The sequence below is a fragment of the Poeciliopsis prolifica genome, unplaced genomic scaffold (genome assembly GCF_027474105.1).
Source record: "Poeciliopsis prolifica strain line A6 unplaced genomic scaffold, Auburn_PproV2 SCAFFOLD018, whole genome shotgun sequence".
Taxonomy (NCBI): Eukaryota; Metazoa; Chordata; class Actinopteri; order Cyprinodontiformes; family Poeciliidae; genus Poeciliopsis; species Poeciliopsis prolifica.
In genome coordinates this window covers 9,421,139-9,447,774 of record NW_026562393.1, presented here as the reverse complement: position 1 = coordinate 9,447,774, position 26,636 = coordinate 9,421,139, and the positions used below count along the sequence as shown (strand labels likewise).

General features: G+C 38.0%; 1 protein-coding gene across 4 annotated transcripts in view; it reads right to left on the bottom strand.

Moving 5' to 3' along the window:
- vti1a (vesicle transport through interaction with t-SNAREs 1A) overlaps positions 1-26,636 on the bottom strand; it is a 128,807-nt gene that overhangs the window by 23,269 nt on the left and 78,902 nt on the right. For 2 of the 4 annotated variants that reach the window (XM_055042624.1, XM_055042625.1), the window contains 2 exons: positions 23,673-23,743; positions 19,423-19,495 (listed from right to left, as the gene is read on the bottom strand). In XM_055042624.1, the coding sequence (XP_054898599.1) occupies positions 19,430-19,495; positions 23,673-23,743 (137 nt within the window). In that variant the 3' untranslated portion in view covers positions 19,423-19,429. The remainder of the gene's footprint in view (positions 1-19,422; positions 19,496-23,672; positions 23,744-26,636) is intronic. The other 2 variants (XM_055042622.1, XM_055042623.1) reach the window with 1 other exon arrangement.

The following is a 26,636-nucleotide window of genomic DNA, read 5'->3' as shown; positions in this document are numbered from 1 at the left end:
TTTGTTGCATTGTTTGTGTAGCCACTTGGTGTCACTTCTGAGTTGGTAAATATGTGAATAAAAGATAGAAACCTTCATTCAAGAAGCAGTAATTGGTGGTCTGAAGGAGCATTGTATAATGTTCTATTGTTTTGTTGAGTATTGTTTGAAATTTGGATATTTAGTTACCCATTTGGTAACCCATAAACCCTTTCAGTGACCAGATGAACATGTGTTAACACAAGAGAAATTTAATGCAGTGGTGTATAATTTGTAGTTTTTCACTGTAATGCGACAGAGTGTTAAACATTTACAAGAAGAAATGTTTTGGCGATGAATGATGTGGCTCCACGCTGGCTGTGGAAAACCAAGCTGGTAATTTGATACAAACCAGTAAAGAAATGGCTCTAGCACCAGTCCAAGTTAAGCACTAGAGATTTGCTGGAAAACCCCACTCCTAGATCTTAGATTAATGCAAGCACACTAAAATATTATGCAAAAATTATGAGAACTACTTCAAATTTCACTCTCATTGGAGAATCAGCGACCCCAATGACCTGGTTCCTGGAGGGATTCTCCCTAGCCTGTCCAATATCAGACAACAGGTCACACACGTGAAAGCTAACACACCTGTTTTTGTGCAACCTGTTACCCATCTTTGTCTGCTAAGTACAATGATTAAGGTATCAGTCCTTGGGGAACCATTTTGAGACAAAAACAGAGGCAGAGACAGCACTGGGAGGACACATAACAGCATCACAGTTTCAATGTACCCTCAGCCTCCTGACTGTGGGGATCTTCTCTGCTCCCTCTGGTCATTTTGTTAGACAGAGAAAGTTCTATCAGTCTCATATCTTTGCTTTATCCAAAAATATTAGGTGACATTGACTTGTGTTTGGTGACACCGAGGTAGCACCCGGATTCCCTTAAGGACTCCTCCTACATCATATTTGGTTACAATTCCCAAACAATAGACCTTGTCAAAAAGGTAAACACAGGTATTTCTTCAGCACATTAAAGAGGTGTTGCATGTGAAAACAGAGCAATTATTGTTTTCTGCATACTGGCTAATTTACAAACCTTGTCCTTGGCTAAAAGACACCTAAATTAAAATCAAAGATTCCTGTCACACATATATGGTGAATTTTTATGACTATAGACAAAAAAGTTGAAAATGTAGATTAGAGAAAACTACTTCTCCACCTCTAAATAGGTCTGTATAATTCGGAGTTCACTACTTGTTTTTGTATTGTTTCACCAAACTCTATGATATTAACACTAATGTTGATAGTAAACAGTTCCAGATATGAAGACCTCTGAATGAGAAGGAACCAGGACCAAATTATGTTTAAATTAATGATAGTAAATTAAAAGGGAAAAGGCAGGGTTAAAGTATCTGTTTCTATTTTGAAATCGTAAAACAAATAACCTTAATTTTTAACCAAACAACTTTCTGTGCTCATTTATATTCTCGTTAAGATTTACCGCAGTCCTTTAAATTGTAAAAAGCTAAAATTGAAGAAAAATCTTCCTCTTAACTTGTGCATCCAGCCAACCACTTCCACCATCTCATCTTGTTTGACCACTCCTTAACAAACTCCTATCGATCTGCTTACCTCCAGAGATCAAAGGTTTGTACGGTTGTTGTACATTTAGCCCGGGCCGAGTTCACCCACATTATGTCTAAATATTAATGATAATAAAGTCTCACACCCATCCCTGTGTCAGGCAATTACAGCCAACATCGATCCTTAACTCTCTGCTCCAATTAGAACTCACCTCTCGTAATGCGTCTCGGCACATCAAAGGATAAGAGCCATTGATCCGCTCCTGGATCTTAACATTTACTGTTCGAAGAGGGAGAAAGATGTGGAGTAGCAAAGAGAGGGGGAAGCAATACTTTGACCAGAGGAGCAGATAGACGCCAAAGAAACCATTTTATCCAGAAAGTCAAGACAAGGGAGTGTGGAAACTCAGAGGGTATGTCACGCAACGGAAAATTTAACGCAAATGTCAGAATTTACGTCTGAATTTATAAGCCTTCTGTGTGGAAACATACTGTTTGAACAAACCATTTGCCATTTCTCTTATATAGACTCAGATATGTTGTGGTATTAAATATATTATAATAATTAATTGTTATAATATATTCGGAACAAAACAAATATCTTATTTTAGGTTTCTAAGCTGTTATCAGAATCAGAAACAATTCAATAAGAACAACTTATTTTAACAACTTATACATTTTTGAAAGCTTTTCAGCAGCATCTGCACTAACAGTAGGATTTATATGAAATGCTTAATGTTGAAGCCAGAACTTGACCTAAACCATAAACTCAAGAATACAGTACAGTGTCTGATAAGGCAAAAAATAAAAATAAAAAAAAATATAAAAATAAAAAAAAATAAAAAAGTAAAGCACAAGTTGTCAGTGGAAGGGGAAAAAGCCACCATGTCTTCACCCACACCTATGTCTTTAGGCTATCTATCCCTCACAACTGACCTTTATGACTTTGGAAAGTTTAGAGAAAGTAAAAATCTAAAATCCTTTTACAGCTTATAGATGGTGAAATCAATTCAAAAGCACAATAGGCAGAGAGAAACATGGCAGAATCTGACCTTCTGAGTCTATAGTCAGCGACAAGTCACCATTAAAACAGGGACATTCCTTACACAAATGAAGCTGCACAATCCCACTGTTGACACCATTATTTGACAGGGTCCGTTGTTATAGTGTTTCCCCGCTAGACTAATAGCACTGATAGTCTTGGCCTTGGTCACGACCTCACAGAGGCCTTTGTCACAGAGCTGGAAGAAGGCTTGTCCATCGCTCTGGGCTACAATGACACTCTTCATGACATTGTAATACACCGAGAGTCTGTGTAACGGGAATGCAACCCCGTGGTTTGTATACCTACAATTATTTGGCTGTGGGTTGTCACTTGAAGATGAACTAAAAATGTGAGCAATGGAGTTAAATGGGGAGAAAAGGAAATTACAGATAGGTGGAAAGTAAATAAGATGGTTTAATTAGTAACAGTATCACAACAGTGATTCAGATTCAGTTAACATCGCATAAAGACAAACCGATTGAATACTGTACATAAAAGCACTTGTCAAATAGTGATTGCATTTATTAAGGGAAGAAATCTATCCAAACCACCTTAGTATACTTATGTGAAAAGGTAATCGTACCCCCTTGTTAAATTGTGAATCAACTGTGATTACTGCATTTTCTAGAAAGATGTGATCAATTTCTCCAGCCACACCAAGGCCTGATTACTGCCAGACCTGTACAATTAAGAAATCCCTTAAACATAACCGGGTTGACAACATAAGGCATGCAAAAATATATAAAACACATCACATTATGTCTCTAATTATAGAAATGGAAAATCAGAACCAAATGGCAACCATTAGTCTAGACAGAAACTTAAAGCTATTTCTAGGGCTTTGGGACACTGCAAGCCAAAGTGGAAGACATAAAACATGAATTGAACCCTGCCAAGAGCAGCTGACCAGCCAAAATTACTCCAACGGTACCAAACAACTCATCTAGGAGGTCACAAAGTAACCCAGAACAATTAAAGTACTGTATATTTCTGTTTTGTTAAGGTCAGAGGGCAACATTCAACCAAATGAAACAGACTGGGAAAGAACAGAGTCATGGGAGAGTTCAAAGGTGCCCCGATCAAAAACCCGCGCTTAGGCCTATCTGAGATTTGCCAAAAGTAATTATGTCATTATTATCGACTGAACTGATGGCAGCAGAAGTTTTAGGTTATTTGTCCAGTTACATCAAAACAAGCACAACTTTTCAGGAAAGAAACAAGACCTCTAAAGCCAAAGTTGGCAGTAGTAGTGTAATAGTCAGGGTCATTGAGAGGAAAATGAATTTTGCCAGAACATTTACCATAAAATTCCTATGAACACAGTCAGGAAATCAGCTTAAACATTCTTGGATTATGCACAAGGACAATTTTTAAAACATTTTGGACTGGTGCAACTTAAGACTGGACTTTAACACAATTTATATGTTGCATAAACGTGGTAATGATTGAAAATGCTTCAATGTGGCTCAACTAAAATGTTCATAGAAGCAGCAAAATTCCTTCACAGTGGTATAAAAGACACTTAAAGCAAATACTTTGTTGGAGTGTGGGTCAGTTATCAGGGCAGTTATGTTTTCATATTGGGTTTATATGGTGATTATGAAAAAAAATCTGAAAGTGGGGAAATACTTTTTTCACAGGGTTGTATGTAGGACTTTATGAAAGTAAGTGAACAGCGGCTAGTTTTTTTTTTTTTTTAATTACAAAGCTATAATCATACTCTACATTTGAAAACAAAATGACAACAATCGTAAAGACAGTCTTAGAAATCTGCAGGCTCTTAACACCTTAACATTTCTTAAGTATTTCTTATGTATGATATTTTTTTCTTTTCCAAACCCACTGGCTTTCAGCTGTGGTATCCCTCGCTATTATATGCTTTGATAACATGGTGCTTTGCTTCAATTCTGTACCTCGGTTGCTACGATGTAATTAAAGATCGGTAAAATGAAACCAGTGTTTAGAAATGGTTTATGTCTAGTCTGTTTTTTAAATGCTCCACCACGAGGGAACTTTTAGATGGGATGAGTGTACGTCAACGTCTTGTTAAACAAAATGAGAGTCCTGGCCTAGAGGCTCAGGGAAAAACAACCGCACAACAGAGCCTGAACACGAGCCAGGACAGAGGACAAATACAGCAGAAACAGCAGGAAAACATTTGCTGCTGGCTGGAATATCAAGCTCCTCACATGTGTGTGATACTCCATGATGCAGTCAGGTCAGCTGAGGAGAATGAGGGTATTGGCGGGCTCCACAAACAGGCTGGGAAAATGACACTAGGATGCAAGGCCAAGCCATCAGTGTCCTCACAACTTCCCTGTAACAGTGAAGCAATGTTAGCCATGGCGCCATCAGAATGTGGGGTAAGGGGGGCTATGGTTTACACAATGGCTAACAGGATGTATGCAAGGGACCCAGCAAACTCTTAGAAAACAAACAAGATGGCTCTAAATGATTAGCTGCTCTGAATTTCAGAATTCAGTGTTATTTTAGGAAGAGTTGGATATTTTTCTTGTGTTGCCTGCATCTAACAGGCAAGAATGAGGCAGCTGTGTGACAGCTGTAGCAATTTGTATTCAGATTAGCTTAAAGATAAAGATATCACTTAGGGCAAAGTTGTCTGGGGTTGTAAGGAGTCTTGTATGAGGTCCCATTTGTGATTAGACAATATTTACTTTCTCTGGCTTGGAAAAGTTCTCTAAATCTCTCAAGCCAATTTATGCTACAACTACTACAATAACTTATTGAACATTTCTTTATAAATAAATAAGCTATACATATTGTTAATGACGTTTGTCCTGTTAATGTGCCCTATATAATTGGTCTGGTAGAAATGTTTGTACACTCAAATAATAATAGTGATGATAGTCAGGGATCTGACTTAAAAGTACATGTTATGTGATTTAATCTTGGTAATTTATAGTGAAGTGAGAATATCATAAACAGTATATTGGATCCCATAAATCAAGCTATTTTTTAAGCTACATTTCTAAAAATGTTAATAACTACTTTTAAAATAACTTTTGTCATGTAGCTTGTTTTTTAATAGCCCTAATATTTAATTTTACAAGCAAATAAGAAAAAATTATACAATTTGTTTTGGACAATTTTACCAGTGGTAATAATATCGCTAGCTCACAAATGAATTGAAAAAAGAAAAAGGCCTATAAAGGCTTTTCAGAGCTGTGCTGTGAGCATGGATCTTCATGCTGAGGCAGGTCACAATGGGATGATGTTGACCCTTTAGGTGCAAACTGTGATCCCTGTCGCCAAAGAGACGTGAAGATTGTGGTGTGAGCAAGGAAATCTTCTCTAGATCTGGCAGCGGGCCCGATTTAGCACCGAGGTGCACAGCCAACAGCTCCCATCTCTCAGTCACACCCTCCTTTTTCCTTGTCTTCCCCCCACAGCCTCCCGAATGCCAGTCTGCCTGGCTGGTGTGGTCCAAAAAGAAGCCAGCCGTTGGGGCCTATGGGGCACGGCGTCTCTGCCAGCTGGGCAAGCACTTCACGGCCGAGCACCACTCTCCAAACAAACAGAGTAATGGGCCACAAGCCACGGGCAACATGGAACCTGTCATTACCAGCAGTGCAATGCTGGTACACTCCCCAAAAGCCCAAGCTAGGCCAACAGCTTCAGTATGCAGTGCACTTGACTTTAACACATTTCTTAGCCGATTTTGTCGACAAAGACACTTTGATAGAATGGTATAGATCAAGCTACCCACTTGCTTTGTGTCTATTAACACCTAAAAAGTTATGCTAACTTCAAATGTCAACCGTTTGGAATGAGAATGTGACGTTTAAATTAGATATGCTTACACAAAGTGGAAAACATACAAATAGAAAAACAGTTCTATTTTTGTTGGGATTACCTTTAGATGATACAATTTATAGAAAATATTCCGATATTTCCAATTTTAGAGTGGAATGGTCATATTAAGGTTTATCTCAATAAATCAAGGTACATTCTGTTGCTGATTTTTTTTTTCCCTCAGTTTTTGAGGATATTTTCTGAATACAAGGATTTATATTTCTGAATACAAAAATAAAGTATTAGAATTATTAATTAAAATGACTGAAATGAGGCAGTTTGAAGGGGTGACTAAAAATGCAATAAGATAAACAAAAATAAATTTAAAACTAAAACCACTACAGACGGCTAAATTGTGACAAAAACTAAACTACATCTTAGTCAAGTTACAATGAATAAAACTAAATTAAAATGTACTCTCAAAGTTTACATGGGTTGAAACTGTTTTTTTTATTATTAAATTGGCTATTGGTTTAAATGGTGTTAAACCATTGTAGGTACTTATGTCACTTTTTGTATTTTTGTCACCACCAGAACTGGTGTAACTAGTGTCACTTTTCTTTAAGTCTGTGATAGGACAGATGGAAAAAATGCAAAACAAAAATGTGCCGCATTACAAAGTGGCAAGGTCTTAGCCTAAAACTAAGACCAAGGTCAAACAAAAAAGAGCTTTAACATTTTAAAAAAGCTAAATTAGCACCAAGAAAACATGAGCGCAACTTCTGCTGTTTATTTTGATATGACTCTACACGGTTTGACACGGTTGATGTACCAGATAGAAGTGATATTTTCAAACAAATCCATCAATAAAATTTCCAACTTATGTCATAAACATGTTTTAAAGAGTGTGTGTCTTTAATTGTACCCTTAATTCTACCATAACATCAACTCTAAAGTTGTCAGAGTGATGGACAAATGTTTGCAAAAACATTTCACCGGAAAAGCATTCTACAAAGACAAAGTTAAGAGCAACAAATTCTGTGCACCTACATAAAACCATTTCATATTGCAAAGTATTCATGCATGATCTAAAAATCTGCTATCTAAAATAAAAATACATTTTCGACAAATATGTTTGTGAATACATCCTATTATCAACAAGGACTGCCAAACAGAGGGCAGAGTTCAACAATTTATAGAAAGATCTCAAGAATCTCATTATTATTATGAAGTTCTACCAATTACAGACCAAGGGCCAAATAATAGACTGAGAAAAATAATTATTGTCTATAAACTATTTATAGAAAATAACTCAATTATTATCGGGACAAAGTAAAGTCTGGGCCAAATGCAAAGAATAAAAATAAAATAAGTCTTTTTCGACAAAAGTATTACTTGCCTATTATCCTTTTCACACTAACAATGCTTTTTCAAATCCTGAAGAAATGTGCAAATGATAACAGTGACTGGATGAGTCTCTTTTCCCATAAGCTGAATTACTTCCTTACTTTTTTTTAATAGCATTTAATATTACAACAATCACTACAATATTAAGTGATCAAAATTTTAGCATTTATTTGAAGATAAATTCACAACTGAGAAAAAGCCACAAAAAACCTGAACAAACAAGGAAGAAAACCAGCGTCCTTTAACAGTTTGAAAGGTTCTTTTAAAATGCCAAAACTGAATGGCATCTTTCACTTTCACAGGGTAATAAAATCTGTTGAATAAAACAACAATGATGATGTGAATCAATAACACAAATGCAAACGCTCCGCTCTTCGATTCGGTTATTCCTCCCTTCTGCTGTATCTTTTTAATCGGTGACACTTCTGCCAAGAATGAATTACTCCAATTTTCATATGACAATAGAAAGAATTCAAACAAGATTGAGATTGAATTTGAAGATTGGATTTTGGCAAATAAGACATGTTGAAAGTGGTTTTCTTCAGTATTTGTTAAATAAAACCTCTTGTGTTTTAGACATCATGGAATGCCTTCACAACATCACCAAACGAAACTAAAGGATGGGTGGGTCTGGCCTTTTGCCTTCCAGGCTTTGGTATTGAAGCACAGAAATACAATATAAATCCAATTTTTGTGTTTTGTATAAAAGCGCTCAAGGTTAGAGGGTGTTTTGCTTGGAAACAGGACCAATGTGATGTTAAAGTATTTTATAGGAGCTCCTATTGTCCACAAATGTTTTCCCTTTAAACCTTTAAACTTTCTTCAAGAAAAGAAAAAAATTTTGAATGTGTTTTATTGTTTTGCCCAGTTATAATAAAGAATATCTTTCATGCCATCAACAACATTGCAACAATGTTCTGCCTTTGTTTCATTGCACCATCCTGAGGGGCAGCGAGGATGAGAAACAGACATACAGAGGCAGAGTAAATGATTGATGAGCTAGAAGAAAATATTAAGACAAGTAAAAATTTGAGCTTTCCTAAATATTTCAAGCATTTGCACCCTTTCAAAGAAAGATATAAGAAGAGCAGCATCACTAACAGTGAAATGTAACACTGCTCATCACCAAAACATCTTAAAACCAACAGTAAAATATTATGGCCCGGGGTTTTCTATTATTAGACACAAAACTAGAACTAGAATTTTTCCAATGTGGATGAAATCATGAAAAGTGTAAAATATTTGCTGATAACTGATAACTAACACTGAACTTGTTAGGAGCCTGCTGGAAAGCTAAAGATAAAGAATTTTATTTTTTAGCACCAGTATGTCTTAAAACCACCAAACAACAACAACAACAAAAAAACAACTAAGATTTGAAATAGCCCAAAAAGTTCAGAACTATATTAGACTGAAACTTTGCATGGTCACCTAAGGAAGTCTGAAAATGACAGATATTGTCTAATTTTATTAGATTTGCACAACTTTTGCAGTGCAGGGTTGAGAAACATTGGATGGTTAGTTCCACTGACGTCTTTGTTTTTGTCGTCATCTTGCAGCTTCATTTTATGTTCCTTTTCATTTCTCTTCATTGAAATATGAATTCAATAGTAATCCTGTTCTGCTGTCTGCATTTTGGTCCAGTTATAAACTCAGCAAACTTTTAACACCACCTTTCTATTCTCATATTTTTGTTGCATTTTTACAGGATAAACACTATTTTGCCAAAAGTATCTTCTCACAGATCCAAAACAGTTCATTCAGGTGGTCCCATCATTTCCTTGGCCACAAATGTATAACATCCAGCATCTAGGTACACACTCTGCTTTTACAAATATTTGTGAAAGAATGGCTTGTTCTCAGGGGCTCTGTGAACTCCAGTGTGTTATGGTGTAAGAATCCCACCTATGCAATGACTGCAGTAAGAAAATCTTCTCACTACAAAACATTCCACAGTCAATTGGGTGATTGGAAATGACAGCAACTCTGCCACAAAGTGGGAGGGAACATAAAATCACAGAATGATGCAGAGTGTGCAGAGGTCTCCAACTTTCTACCAGTCAACCAGTGCAGACTTCCAAACTTTACGTGGCCTCAAGCATGCAGAGAGCGATTAATTTAATGGTTTCCATGGTCAAGCAGTTGCATCCAAGCCTTACACCACCAAGAACAATGCCGAATGTTAGATTAGGGCTGTAAAACATGTCGCCACAGGACTCTACAGCAATAAAGATGTATTCTCTGGTGTGACGAATCATATGTCTCTGTTTGGCAGCCCGATGGATGACTCTGTTTACCAGTTGCCAGGAATATGGCACTTGCCTGACGGCACTGTGCTAAGTTTAGAGTTTGGTGGAGAGGAGATTATGGTGTGGAGCTGTTTTTTATGAGTTTGGTTTGGACTTTTAGTTCCAGTTAGAAGAACTCTTAATGCATCCACACACTAAGACATTTCGGACAATTTTAAGCTCCAGTCCATCAGGATGTGGATGAGCAGGTTTTGTGAGGAAGAACTTGACTGACCTCAGCCTCACAGAACAGAGAATGTGAGCCAGACCTTCTCGTCCAACATCAGTGTCTGACCACACAAATGCACTTCAGAAATCAGACTTACTGCCCAATGCTATGTGCACAAACAAGGAATTTGGCTTTGGTTTTCAAGTGGTCACAGTGTACAAACAACAGAAGGAAATAACTTAAGAATAAAGGAACATTTTTCTGGAAGAAATGTCAAAATTTCCCATAAACTCCCTCCTAAACTTTAGAAAACACCTTCCCAGAAGAGTCGCAGCAGTTAAAGCTGCAAACCTTCTGGATTAATGGCAGCTAAGATCTGAGTGGATTGTTTGCGCATTTATTTTTGAAGCACAACCGCCTCACATTTTAACTGGGGTGTGTAGACTTTATACATGCGGTTTAAATATATTAACATGAGTACAACAACAAAAGGAACATACATCACAGCAAATTGTCTGAGTGAGACTATTGCGAAACTATGCACCACACGACAGCTGCCTTTTTTTCCTCTTTATACAAAACAAGTTTTCATTGATGAAGCGGCATTCCACAAAATTCCTGAAAGCTGTGGCAAAAGCCTGCCCAGAAGTATCTATGATGGCATGCTGGGAGGAAAAAAGAGTCAAAGAACAGACAATGTGATAGGTTCTAATTGCTTCAAAATGTCCTTGGGAAGGCCCCCTATTACCTATTTAAATCAGCTGATAATGGGAGGCTAGAAGGAGGAGACGAAGGGGAGCGAGGGGAGGGAATGCAGAGGGTGAAAGCTATCCTCTGCGCTGCTGTCGCCTCATTATTTTCTGTCTTGACGGACGCCTGCGCTCAACCCCTGGATGAATGGTCCTGTGCTGAATAAGTTATCGCCAGACAGACAAAGAGAAGGGTGCGCTCAACAAACAACACAGCACTACTGCAAAAGCACAAATCTCTTCTTCCTTTCCTTCTCAGCCCCTCTACCCCCAACCCCACTCATACCCACTATCTTTTCCCCTCTAGACGAAAGGCTGGGCCTGCCACAGACTGAGAGCTCACCTGTAATTTCTACAGAAGCTCACAGTAGGAGGGGATAACATAAGGGATATAATAAAACAAAAGGCAGGAAGGAAACCAGCATCTATGTTCGCTGAGAAGATATACACTTCCATTCCTCCATTTTGTTTTATCTTCCTCTCTTTGTTTGTGCAGCACCTCAGTAATAACAGGGACCTCCTTTGGACAGCATCTGAAGATGTCAGAAAGGATGCTTTTTGTTCTCAAGACAAGGCCCACAGCATGATCATTGAGGATGTTTTGGTTTCATCTGATGTTTATTTTGCTTTCTTCTGTTCTGCGAACTGTCAGGGTTTGGGATATCAAATCAGGATCATTCCTATACAATGCTCCCATGGGTGGTGGAGGTGTCAAGAGGATTCCCTATAGCTGCTAAACTCAAACTAGGCAATATCTACAACTGGAAAGAAGCCCAGCTCCACAAATGATTATGGAGACAATGTGCTCCACATCTGCCAATTCCTCACCCTTCCCATCACTCAAAAGTAAGAGGTGGAACTTTTGGACAGGAAAGCCTCTTTCCCTTCTGACGGAGAAATCAGAGGGTGCCGTGGCCCGACAGGCGCTTGACGGCAGATCAAAAAGGGCGGGTACCCTTGGAGTGACACCTGGAGCCACTTCAAGGGATGAGAGCGCCACTGATCTCCAGTCATCTCGTCAGAACGACAGTCTGTCAGGGTTAAAGGAGTGTGGGGGGGGGGAAATATAGAAACTCCATCGGTTCGGCTGGTGTTAGTGAGGTCCACCTCTATGTCGGGACGAGATGACCCTTGAGCAATTGGAGAAGTGATGGCACAAAGTCTGTTTTTTTTTTGGTTGAAATCCTGAGATTCAACTTTGAAGACGAGTTGCTAGAAAAGCTGAGAGATACTTGTATCAATAAGAGTCTAATTCAAGATATACTCAAAGTTTCTGCTTGCTTTGCTTTAACTTGAAATGTCAATTGCCTTAGAAGGAGTAAAGCAAATATGCTATACTGTATTTAAAGTTTGCTGCCGATATTAAATCCTGGGCTTTGTTGCAAAGATGAATTTTTAAGCAATATTTCATTGGAACTAACCTTGGAAGAAAAGGGATGCCCACTATAAATACAGGAAAAGGGGGGGCTTTGCTAGTCAGTGAAGCAATTCAAGCCTCAACAGACTAATGCATGGCTTATATAAAACAACAACACGTCTTTGCCCTTGTCAACAACCCCTTACTTTACAGCTCAGGCTTGTGTGCATCTTTTTCTTCCTGCAAAAAACGTCCCATCAGCACTCTCTAATGGGCGAGGTGTAGAAAGAGAGAAAAAGACAGCAATGGAGCAGGAAGGAGAGTGAGAAAGAGAAACAGTAAGCAGCGGTGCTTGTTTGACTCTGGAGCAGTGAGTAATGAGGCTGAGGCGCACCCTGTCATTGTCCCAGCAGCAGCCTGTGGCCACAGACACAGAGGAATAATAAAAAGTATCGTCTATCTGCAGACTGCACACTCGTCTGACATTTAAAATCTAAACAGAGATTTCAAAATAAATCAAATGTATTGGTTTGTTTTTGTTTTTATTTGATGCCTTTAGGAAGAGGACCCAGTTTATATTTGCATTCAGCCACATTCCTTTGAGAAATTTTGGAAAATTAAGTTAGACCCATCAATAAAGAATATTTAAATATGGAGGATATTTAAAAAGATGAAAAATGTGTCTTTGTTTGTAATTTCTTTTACATGAACTAGGCAGTTTTTTTTTGTTTGCAAAAAACAGTGAAGAGGAGAAATGAGAAGCATCTTGAACATTTATCAGAGTTTAAACACATAATCTTACCTCAACAAAAACAAATGTGATTTCAAAGGCCATGTCTTACAATATAGGGGTAAAAACTAAGTTTGAATTACTCTTAGTTCACATTCTTTTCAAGGTTGTGGTCAGCCCTACTGCTTGTTCACCTTCTTTCCCTTCACTAATTTTTGCATTGATACAACACTTGGATAAATAATCCGGCTGACAAGTGTACAGCTGTAGGCCGCACTGTCTGCTCTTTTGGAGATCAAAAATACTTTACCTTCATGCTCCAATATGTAAACTAAACCTAAACCTAATCTTCCCTCTACTTTTGACCCAAACTTGACCCAAACTTTTATGACAAATTACATTAAAAGATGGTCAAATTATTTATTGCTTTTCAGCCTGTACACAGTTTAGAAATGCTCATAGATTACTGGTATTTACAAACCAGAATGAGCTTCAGACTGTGGAGCCCAAAGGTGATTTTGAGTCTTACAGTGGTGTTAACAGTCTGTAAATACTATTGCTCTGAATAGTCAGTTGCTAGTGGCTCAGCCGCATGGAGACCAATTGATAAATGTCATGTCAGCAGTCTTCCGCATGACTATGGAGATTATAGCTTGAATTAAAAATCCCATTTTTTAACTGGTTAAAGGCAATTTAATTTTCTGAGAAGCTGAATTTCAAGTTTTCATTGACTGTAAGCTATTTTGATAAAAATGAACAGAAATATGCTTAGTGTACGTTATTCTGTGGCTACGAGTCTACAAACACGTCACAGTTTTTTCATTAAATTGCTGCATAAATTCACTTGCACCTGTACTCTCAAACACGATCAATTTCTTTTACAATACCAGCAAAAAATACAGCAAAATACTAGAAAAGAAAACACAAACAGCTATGCAAGAATGATTAAACCCTGAAAAAATTTCAGTCATCAGATCAACAAAAAACAACAACAAAATCACCTCTAACAGCTAAAATAGCATTCTAACCATATTTCTCTGAGCATATCAGACAACAGCTGCGCTCACCTTGATATGCACTATAAAGTTAACCTAAGCAGTGCCATGGGAGAACACATGCTTCAAACTTTGATAACGTGCTTCTTTGCCAAAATAAAAGCAGACTGGACATTAAAAACTCAAACACAAATAGGATGTCTCCTGAGATGGGAACAGGGGGAAGGGCAGAGGTGGGACTGACCCAAAGGGATAAACCAAAAGTGAGGAGAAGCAGGAAAAGGTGTGTGCATGCCATGGGAAAGGATGCCAGGATGAACAAATTGCAAAGCAAAGCGAACATGTTCACATTTAGTATGTGGAATTATTGTGGCAGCCACACAGACAGCAGATCAGAGAGAAGAAGATCCAGCAGGAATGATCTGCTACACTTGGGGCAAAAAAAATGGCTGCCAGGATGTGTTCAAGTGTAATGCACAAATAAAATGCAAAATAGGCAAAACAAACCTAACATAAAAGACACTGAATATCTTAGTACATCAATTTTATTTGAGTAATATTGATGGATCATTTTAAATGGGTGTAATCAATCTTATTGCTAAAAGGAAGAGATTTGAAAGGCCATCTTAGGGGTGACTGTGGTGGGTAGACCAGTTGTTAGCTTCTGAAATAATATTATGGTAAGATGACTTCCACTAAAGCATATTAAGGCATATTTGGTGTTTGAAAAATCAACCCATTGTGTCCTAAATTTAAAATCTCCAGCTGGATACTTTTGCTTATTTTAATTTTACGCAGTTCTTTAAATGTCCTGTGAGTAAATACATTTGCCCATTAATCCATAACAACTGGATTTTTTGCTGGATTGCTGATGCTCCATTTAGGATTTAAAGGTTTAAATTGGGCCACTATAAGCAAGTGGATTTCAAGTATTTGTAGATTTTTGCTGGGTGTGGGAATGCTTCACCCTTTACTATCAAAAGTAGAGTTCATAAGAGCTTGTTTACTTGATCAATGTGCTTAAATGAATAACTGCATGTGTTAAATTATGATAAAACTATATATTATTTGATTAGAGAAATTCAGTCCTATAGGCAGCTAGATTGTGGGTAGTTAATGAGAGACTGTTAATTTGAGCCATTAGAGATTTGAAACTTGATTTGATTTGGGGCAAAACACTTAGGACATTTTTTTTTACACACACACGCACACGCACACACACACACCCCCCCACACACACACATATAATCTGTGACCAGATACATGGTAATTTGAACTTCTCTCCTCTTTAGATGTCTTTCTGTGACTTGTTTGTGTTCAGTTAGTTCCATGTTTTTGCTGAATTTTTACCACTGATCTAGTATGTAAAACCAAAGAGTGAATAATGGCAACATGTAAATGAAGCTGAAGAAAGTACGTTCATGGATTGGTAACAGAGCAGCACTATTATCATGTAAGCATCAACCTCGCATCATCTTATGGGCTGATCTCTTCATCAGTGCACAGAATGAGCCCAAGTTCTGTCCATCCTGCCTGCCCGCCCGTCGCTACTGCCAGTCCCACCCATGAATATGGAGCTGTTCTGTGGCTGTGAGCTTGCTTATGTTTTCTGTCTGATATCTAGACCCCATTCCCATTTCAAAGGCAGGTCCACCCGGGGCCTTGACTTTTTGATCTGCCTGGCGACTGAGTCGACCACCTGCATGTGGGATCAGCTGCCAGTGAGAGCAGACAACCCCTCAGCTTCAAAATATACATCCTCTCCCTCCTCATCCTGCTCTTGCTGCTTCATTGCCCTTCACTGTAACCATCACCCCCACCGTCCTGCTTCCGTGAAGTTGCCAGGAGCCCCAGTGGTCCTAACTGGGTGTGGAGCTGCATCCCAAACCCCAAATGTTCTGACCATGGGTGGGTGAAATGCTGGAGGAGTTCAGAAAATCAGCTGGAAGGATTTTACTCTTGTCAGAGAATCATCTTGTATTTATGAACGCCTTGGTGTCAACATGTCACAGAAACAAGAGAGGCCTAAGTCGGGGCTATGGCCTTTTTAATCATGAACAGCAGACAGCCAGCTTAGGGTCCCTGTCATGCTGACACAGAAACAGAAAATCCCTCCTCATCTTCAACTGTCTAGTTCAAGATTGTTTTCATCCAAAACAATGGACCCACTCAAAGTTTTTTTTTTTTTTTTCTCAGACTCAAACCAGGTCTCAATGTTTTCTTGCCAAAAGTGTGAAGTGGAAAGAAAACATGATGTATGATTTAATGTTTGTAAAAATAAAAATCTGAATGATTCAAAGTGCATGTATATTTATCCCATTTACCCGAACTCTAGTACATCTAAACAAAAACCAGTGCAATCAATTATCTCTTAAATAATCTAGAGTCCACCTCTGTGTGATTTAATCTCATTATAACTACAGTTGTTTTGGGATGGTCTCAAACAAGCAGCAGTCTCAGAGTAGGAAACAACCAGAGTTGAGAGTGCATGGTTTAGATCAGAACGTTTTTGTCCATTGGAATGACCCAGTCAAAGTCCTAAGTCCTAAAGTTGAGCATTTGTGGCAAGACTTAAATATATATGGCCACATACAAACTGACTCAGCTTGAGCTATTTTGCAAAGAAAGTCTGCAGAAATTTAAAATGTGCAAAGCTGGTTGATACAAAAATAAAGGTAGGTCTACAAAGTGCTGACTCAGGAGGGCTGAATGAAAATACATATCACAATTTTCCAGTTTTTATTTGTGAAAAAAACACAGACACTGTCAAAACTATGACATGAAAGACGTAAAGTTTCAAGTGATTGAAAATATGTTTGCAAGACATCAGCCTTCTCCTAACTGATACCTTTGTCCGAACAAATTCTTTTGGATTATTTGTAACCTTATACTTGAAAAAATGTCCTAGAAGAACAGCTGTTTTTAGGTCAGTCAGACTCACTCTGGTGGATGGCAGGTGTGAACTCAAAAGACATTAAAATAAATTAAAATGTGTCAAAAATATTCTAGCGATGTGAACAATGATGCAATTAAGTTACAACATTTATATGCATATATATTTTCTTATAGATTGGTAGTTTTCACTTGAATTTCACAATATATTTTGCATTAACGGTAGAGTATTAAAAATTTCACAAGGTCAACTTTCTTTAACATTACAAAAACCTTGGATTTTGTTAAGAAGTAACCAAATCAGTATGAGGAGACAATATAAGCGGCGTCTATATTTGCAGGGCTTATTCCACACAACCAATTAACAGAACCAAACCCAGTGTTTTATACCAATTACCCTCACTGGCAGAGAGGATTTTTCCCAGTTTGAAAGTTGTAACATTTTATTTTCGAACAAAACAACAGCTTTTTAGAGGCAAACATGTTTCTGAATGTTCCTTACAATAAGTGATATTCACAGAGTCTTAAAGTTAATTGGCTTTCTTGAACCAAGGCAGCCGGCTTAATGAGTGAATAATTGTTTCTCAGCAGGGGTGACAGTCATAAGACCTAAAGGACAGTTTGAACAGCTGCTAGTTATAGTGCACTACATCAGCACAAAAAGGGAAAATCTTTTATATCCTGTGGATCACAATCAGACAAACTCCACTTATTTCACTGTGGCCTTGATGAGAGCCAAAATTACTGACCTTTTACAATACATTATCTCCATTCTATTTGTTTTACTTTTTCCATTCAGTTTAGTGCAGAAAAATGTGAAGTTCCATTAGAAAGTAAATGTAAATCTGGAGTCGAAACGTAGCGGCTTCAAAAAAGGGACACAAATATTTCAGCCCACCTCTGGCTTGTATCAGTGGAAAATCTTACCTATTTGTAAAAGTCCTTTGTAAACTCCACTTCTTTTGTTACCTTTCCAATTCATGCGCAATGACATCAAAAACAAATATACAATTAATCAAAAACTGGGAACACTTCGCTAACAGAGGAGGTGGAGGGTGGAGGTGATAGAGAGAAATCATTCAACCATTCTGAACATAATTTTTGCTCTCAGTTCTGCCTCTCTGGTTTTAAATGACTTTCGACGTGAGGTTTACAACAAAAACTCGACCTTTTACACAGACAATGATAAAATGCAAAAAAAGAAAAAAAAAAGAAGCAGGAAGTAGTCAGAGGGGTTTGCAGTCAGAGCCTGAGTCTGGAGAGCCCTCATAAATCCTGATTTCAGCAGGGCACTAACCAGAGGAGCTGAGGCACATCAAGAGGAGGGGGGCGATGTGCCTCTTAAAATGCTACGTCTGATTAAGTCTTCCCATTAGGTGACAGCTGAACTTTAACATTAATATGATAATATTGAAATAAGTGCGTGTTATTTACTTCAGCTCCAAAGGGGGTTGAGGGAAGAAGAGGAGGAGGAGGAGGGAATGATGAATGATTTCTGGACAGCTTTGGGTGACAAGCCAGGCGAGCTGACCCCCCCAAAGCTCCCACCCCTCTTCACATAATCAGAGTTGACAAAATGGAGACATATGCAGAAATATTGGTTACAGTCGGCGTCACAGCCCTGCTCAGGCCGTCCTCTCCCTACTTTATGTTGGCCGCCCCGTGAGCCGCCCTGCAAATTGTCTATGGGCACTGAAGCATCTATTTCAATTGGCACTTCCTTCCTGCCCGGGGATTTTACATTTAGTTGGTGTCATTTACATATTACTCTTAATCAAAATCCACAACAAGCAAGGAGGAGAGAGAATAAAAAGGAGAAGAAGAAAAACCAGAACAACAGAGAGCAAGAAACAAAACTGTGGCGTCACGGTTCAGAGCTAAGCACCAGCAGCACTTTATGAAATGGAGATGTGACAAGGTATTAAGTGCGTTCGCGTGTGTCTCCATGCGCGTTCGCAAAAGGAGGGGTGGGCACAAGATAATGAAAGGCCGATTGATATGTCTGCATCTGAATGCTTGGACTTGTGCCGTTTGTTGGGGGTTGCTTTGTGCATGAAGCAGAAAGCAATAGAAACAAAGAGTGGAAGTTGGATTTGAGGAAAACAAAGGAAGAAGAAAAGACATGCGTAGGCTGAACTTGTTTTCAGATGTGTTGGTACTGGGATGTTCTTACTTACAGTCGAACCAAGACTCTATGCCATAAATACAGTGATATTCCATCCAACCTCACGTATTTTTAATTGTCATTCACTCACACAGTCAGCACTTTGATTCATCTGAATGATTTACAAACGACAACAAAAAAATACAGACCCATCTTAACTTAGAGAGTAAGAATGGAAATAACCCTTTTTTCTCACAGCTGACAGGTCATGTTATTATGCTTCTAATGATGTTAGAAGAAAAGGTGTTTGTTTTATTCATTCATTCACAGCTCACAACACTGTTAAAGCACAATGCACAGAAAAAGGTGCAGAAACAGTGTCCCTACCTGCTTCTTACCTTCTCAGCATGCCGGTCAGGATGCGAGAACTCTTCCCCAGGTTGGCGTCCGTTTCTCTCAACTGGGAAGACAGAGACAGTGCAAAATGGATTTTAGTTTCTGTCCAGTAATCCATTATGGTACAATCATCACAGTCATTAATTACCTATGGATCCTTTTCTCATTATTTAAAGAATACAAGACATAATATTAAGAAGCTTACATTTTCTCTTGACTGAATGTAATGTTAAAAATAAGAAGATGTCAATAATTTTTTGCACTGCTTTTTTAATTTTTACACCAACGGAGAATATTAATTCAAAATGTCACTTTTTTTTTTACTTTCGCAAGAAATAACTGCAAAATCTCCACATCACTGTATTAAATCTGCTGCTGTTTAGTTGGTATTCACATTAGCGCTACAAGTTAAACAAAATGCAGTAGTTTAGTAGAGGTAATAGTTGCTTGCAGGTTTGCTTTGTCTTCACTGGAGACTGTGTTGTATCATATTTTCCCAGAAGAGGTTATAATATTAGAATCTTTATTAGATTGTTTTCAGATCTAAACAATATCCGGAATGACCAACTTTACTCAGAAAAGAATTACAATAAGCAATAAGATTAAATCAGACCCACCTGTCTCAACAGGATGAATTACCTCACCAATTAAACTTCATACTGCTTTTATTATGAACAAATAATGATTCACTTCTACAGAACCATGACTCCTGGGTCAGTTGGTTTTTCCATTACTTTACAACATCTGCTATTAAATTACTTACAAAGACGAAAAGTAATTTCTATTAGAAACAGTTACTGTTCTGGTTAATTCTTTTGGACAACTATGATTTTGTACACAAAGATTCCAGAAAGGGAGCTTTCTATTTTACCTTAAAGTTGTTTGCTTGTATAGGAACAAAAAACGACAAAACCACCTACTGAGCAAACACTCAGCCAATTTATCCCACACAGGAAAGGCTTGACTGAGTGTAAAAACCATCTTGGCCTTTCCTTTTTTTAAATTTCATAGTCTATAAATTGTTACCAATGTGAACGGAAATCTTCCCTGGCTTTAATCATGTAGTCAACAGCAGTTGATCAAATGGCCTTCTGCTCATCTTGCTGCAGAGCTAACATCAGAATAGTGCAGAAAAAAAAAAGAATAAGAGGCACCTCTACTTTTGACGTACATGGCTAGCATAAGGAGTCCTTGAAGCTACCCTTGAAATAATGATCATGGCTATTCAGGACTAATTGCCTTGGATATTTTCCTTTTCTTGATGCATTTTCTCTCTTTTCTTTCTCTCAGCCTTTTTTTCCCCTCAGGGGTCACAGGAATGTTTTCATTCCACTCTATTATCAGATTTAGGGATTTCAATAGTAAAATGATTTGGCAGAGATGTTGCCAACATGGTGTGAAAGAAAAAATAAGCTGACACGGCACTGAGTGAGCTGCCACTAATATCTACCTGTAGTTGTGTTTCCAGAGGATGATGGGGGAGAACGGGGAATACTCATTGCTGACAATTTTCTCTCTACTTAGCAGGGAGTCATTTATCTCCATCTATCTGCAGGATAATAACTCTGATGAATTCTCTCACACACAGTATGTTTTCATTAGTTTGCTCCATTTTGTTTTTAATCCTCCGTTTTACATCTTCTTCCATTTGCCCCCTTTTCATACAATGAATCCAGCAGCATGCTTGTTGCCGTTTTCTCTTCCACTCTGATATTCATGCACTCTTCCCTCCATTCCTTCGCTGCTACTTTCTTCATCTTCTTCCATCTTTCCTCCTTACCCTCTGGCAGCCTGGACTGATGCGATGCAGGTTGCCAGAGCCAAGGATACATGTGATGCAGGGTAGGAGGTGGGGGACCTTGGGTTTGGGCCCTCTGGCAAAGACAACAAGTCCAGCAGTTTGCCTGATGTCTGCCTCTACCCATAGATGTGTCCCCCAGATACTTCACACTTTCTCCCAAAATACACTTCTCTCTTTAAACTGCCCCTCCATTTCATTTTCCTCCTTCCTTATCCTGAAATGGAAACCAACTGAAAATTGTGTTCAGTCGAGTGTCTAAAATTAACTGCGTTTGCCTACATATGGAGTGAAAGAACCAAAGCCGTTTCAACTTTTAGTTTTCCGCAGCACAGCTCAAAAACATATCCAGTCTTAATTTGAGGGAGCTAACCACATAGAGAAAGGTAGCAATTACAAAATATTTAAGAAAATTGCCTTAAATATCAACATTAATTTACTGATCTATAGCATAATATGATAACATGTTTTAGGTGATTAAACTTTGGACGTTTTCAGGCTCAAATAAATTAGAAAAAGAAAATTAGTGTGGCTTACACGACAAACAACTTTAATTACCTTATAAAAACATGACTTTGATTTAAAGTTGAGTCATTATATTACATTTTTTGCTGCTCTGTTTAAATGTAATTTTGGAAATTTGCAGTGAAATTGGAAGTTTTTAGCTGAAGGTCAGGACCTTTCCTGATCCATAAGGAAAGCCTGCTGTATCTATTAATTTTTTTTAAACTTAAAAAAAACCAAAAAACTGGTTTTGAGGTTCGTTTGAAATTGTGCCTTGTTGGAAAACCTAAATGTGTTTCAGCAACCTTGCTGTTGACTTGGGGTTTTACAATGATCAGTACTTTCTAAGTACTGTGTTGGTTACAGACCAGATATGGATTGTTTGTGATTATTCTAAACAATTATCTTCATCTGAGGGCTGCCTCTTTGGTCAGATAGTTGATACTCGGAGATAATCTGATGATCCAAACGGAAAAAGATGCCAAACACACATTGAAAGACGGATGAAATTGTCCAACAATAGACTAGTGGGACTAAAAGTCAGATTCATGCCAAAGAAGATAATATTTTAAAGTGTGCTACTTTCTCTGTTAAGAAGAGTAGTCATTCATTCAGTTCATCAAGACTAAACTCCCTAACTTTAATACAAGAATTTGGACTAATAAAATCGGTTAAAGAAATACATTTATCAATTTCTTCTTTTATATCATAGCACCAATCTTGCTATAAACTAGGATGATGGTTACATACTCAAATAATCCCATGGTGAAAGATTTTCAATCCAGTCAAATCCAGCTTTACTTATGAAGCACTTTAAATTAGAACCAAAGTGTCGTACAGAATACATAAAAACATTTAAAATATTACAAATGTCACCATAAGGAGACATAAACATAAAATATAGACATATAAAACACATGCAATAAAAAAGTAATAAATATTTAGCTGACTTAGCATAAAAGTCAAAACAAAAGTCAGCATGTGAAGCTGTGCATTCTTGTGTGTTTGTGTAATGCGCAACGTGTTTGTATGAAAAAAAAAGGTTAATTTGGAGTAACATATCTCATATTCAGCGCAAAAAATGTAGTGCCCAGTATTTTGAGCTTTTTCTCTTTACATATTGTTTTTTTTAACGTATCTTTTGCTCTTCAAACTTCCTTTAAAGCAGCCTGTGCTTGTGTGAATTTGTGTACAAGTGGTGAGGAGAGTTTAAGCAAAGGAGACTCATGGGAAGAGGGGAGCAGGAGAGAGAGAGGAAAAGAAAGAGAGCAGGTACTCTCAGTAGACACTATGGAGCGATTTGAAAGGAGATGTTTGATTTTCTTTGAAATCGTCTGTGCAAGGCCCGTTGCCATGTTATGATCTTTAAGCATTCTGCGTGGAGTGGGCCAACAGGGCCGCGCCCCCTTTCTGTGTTTGGTCTTTTCTGTGTCTGCCTACCTGTGTGTTTGGCAGGCTGCGTGTTAGGAGGGGGCAGAGCTAAGGATTAGAAGGGGCTCTCTGAGGAAAAGTCAGATGGAGAGAATGAAAATGGAGAAGACTGGTGGAAGGTAAAAGAGGACTGGAGAAAAAAAAAGAGAAGAGGACATGGTGAAGCCCACCTATCTCAAAGAAAAGGCAACATTCCCACAGAAAGAATGCAGCAAACCTGATCACACTTCATAAGATGTTGAATGGTGTGTGAAGTTATTCAAGACTAAAAATATCCGCAACAGTGGAAAGCAGTGATATCCATAAATAGGCACCCAACTTGCTCTGGCAGCCCAATTCTGCTGACTCAGTAGGTACACAAGTATACACAAGAATTTGTGTTTACTTGACAAACTCAAAAGAAGGAAAAATATGACAGCGATGCTAACCAGCTGTCACAGCTTACAGTTTTGCATGCACTTGTTGGAAGAGAGGACCCAGTTTGAGCAGGTGGCAGGTGGGTACTCACCCTTTCTCTGGCTCTCTGAATCTTCTCACGATCAGTATGAAGGTTGGCAAGAATCTCCTGCCCCACTTGTTCTGCAACAAAAAGAAACAAAGCCAAAAAAAAAGAGGCATGCAGTATGAGAAAACAGTGTGTTCAGCAATGGCTAAAAGGTAGCACGGATTTTTGATACAATGTAACATATCATTACTGGTGAGCGAAAAACTCCCGAGAAAAGATTTTGTTTACACTTTTACAGGGTAGATTTCATCATATTACAGAGCCTTTAAAGTACAAAAAACAACCTGAATTCCCTCTATTTGAAAAGGGAGTTGAGAAAATGCAAAATATACTTCTATGATACAAAAGAGGCTCTTGGAAATCACAATAGTCACCATAAATATATTGATACTGCCAATACTCTTACATAGAAAATTGTTTGAATTTCAGAAGAAAGTAAACAAATGTGAATATGTTGAAAGAATCCCCAGCAATCGACACCCTATTACTCATGCCTCAGTTTTTATGAAAAAATGGGAGTACCGTCATAATTTTATGAACATTCAAGTAATAATGCTGGGTAAATAAGGGCAGAAATTACATGAACACAAATGCTGATAGAAATTTTTGATTTTTAAATTGTAATTTTTGGGGCCATTCCTCACTGTGGAGAAGTACAAGCAGATCAGGCAATTCAAAGAGCTCTTTATGTCCCTGGGTAGGGTACCAGATTGTTGGGTCTCCAACTATGGTTCTAAGTTCATATTTCACATAAATATTTATCTTATGAACTCAATTTTGAGCTGAGACTTTAATATCATAACTTTGGTGCTCACGTTTAGCTGTCTATTATCCCTTTGAGCAACTTTCAGCACCTTCTACATGTTCTTTAATTTTCATATAGTTCTTGATTTGCAGATGGAAATGAATAAAATTCTTGTTCATACATGTTTGAACATCTGCTTTGCAATTGATAGTTCTGCCCCTGCTTTACACTCTAAGAATGCCAAGTAAATGGGAGAGAGAAAAGTCAAAGTGTGACAACATGACATGAGGGTTTTTTCCATGTAAGGATCTGATTTAACAAGAAGCTTGACAGTAGAACTCTAATTTTTTGGATTAGACTGAGAACTTCACATTACTTTGCAGGAAAAATATTAAGGTCCAAGGATTATTTCAGATGTAAAATTAAAGAATAAGCTAAAAAAAATTGCTTTAAAGTTTCTCTCAGCTTCAAGACTCGTTTCCTTTCACATACTGTAGCCAAATGTGCTTGTCCCTTTGTGACTGATCCGCAATTAAATTCTGAGATCGTTTAGTCTTTAGAAAAATGGCAACAGTTAAATCTTCCTGCAGTGAAGAAGAAAATCTGGATCACATATGAGAGTAGCTCCAGCATTAACTGCTTCATTCTATACTTATTGCGTTATTGTGTTGTAGATGTAAACATATCAGCCTACATTCCCCAACAACACGCTTCAGATTATCTCCATGCCTTTTTTCTGAGCCTTATGTTAGTACAGAAGGAGAAAGAAAGTAAAAACATACATTCAACACAAAAAATAAAAAAAAGGAAATAAGTAGCCCTCTTTCATAACTACTAAAACGAATTAATGCAAGTATTGATGTAACCAGACAACTTCACATTAGTGGTTAAAAAAGAGGGGGACAGGGGATGAATAAAAGTGACGAATCTTTGCATGGATCAAAGACAGGCTTTCAAACGCACCAAACAAATCCAGAATAAACAACACAGTTGCTGACTGTATTACACTACACAGGTGCCGCACACCAAAGGGCCCACGTGCTGAGCGCCTGTTTGGGGGTGGGGGCAGCAAAAATGGGTTACATCTGGCAGCTAAACAAGAGAAAAGAGAGAGAGGGAGACGATGATAGAGAATGAGAGATGGAGAAAATGGATCGGGGAAAAGAAGAAGAAACAGAAAAACCACTGTCAAATGAACAACATTCGTCTCCTATTCAACCCTTCCGTTTTACAACCTCTTATGCTGTAACTGACTTAAATGTGTCTCTTCCTGCCTTCATTAATTTCAAATCTGGAACAAGACAGATTGAAGGATACCCAGATTAAACAGTGCAGTCAGACAGTCACATGTGACAAATAGGGCAGATTAAAAGACTGAGTGCAGGTATTAATAACCATAGAAATACAAGCCCTCCCCCGTACTGATTGGAGAAGAACAAGGGGTAAACAGGATGGGAGTTGAAGCGGAAATCTGCTGTTAAAGAGACAAATAACCACATCGATCCATCTCTGTCGGTGGCGTGACTTCTTTTTTTAATAAATGAGTGTGTGACAAGCACTGCAGGAGTTTTGAGGCAAGTGCATTATTGGAAAGGTTTGCATTCTGTCCAAAGATGGATGAGGTTGCAGGTGAAAAATTCCTCCAGCCAGAGTATTGAGCAATAAGAACTCTGTAACTTTGGGTTACAGGATGTTTAGGTGACAAAGTGAATGAGAAGTTATAAACCATTGTTTTTTTTTAGGCTAACTCTAAAATTTGTTGAAAAAAAGAGAGAGAAAAACACACACAGTGGTTTCTGTTTGGCTTTCCCAGGTGCTATGTTACTCAACACACTATTGGCTGAAATTTTGCAACACAGCCAATCCAGTACCGGCATTCATTTTCCTTGCAGCTGTTTGATTACACCAAAGAGTGTAAAAACTTAAGAAATGAGAAAGTACTAAGATGGTTTCCATATGTGGTGTTTCAACTATTGAAATAGGCAGCTTTAAGACTTTTTGGAAGGGACAGCCTTTAACCCCCTTGAATACTAGGGATCCACTGTTCAAATACACCTTTTCAGATTCATAAAAGTTTTACTGGATTTATAGATTCATAGTTTTCTCAAAACATAGGAGAAATTTTGCCCATAAACCAAATATTGTATTTAATCTCAGTGAGTGAACTGATTATTTCCTAAGTTTTGACAAATTATTGGGTTGCTCTCTACTTGTCGAACTTA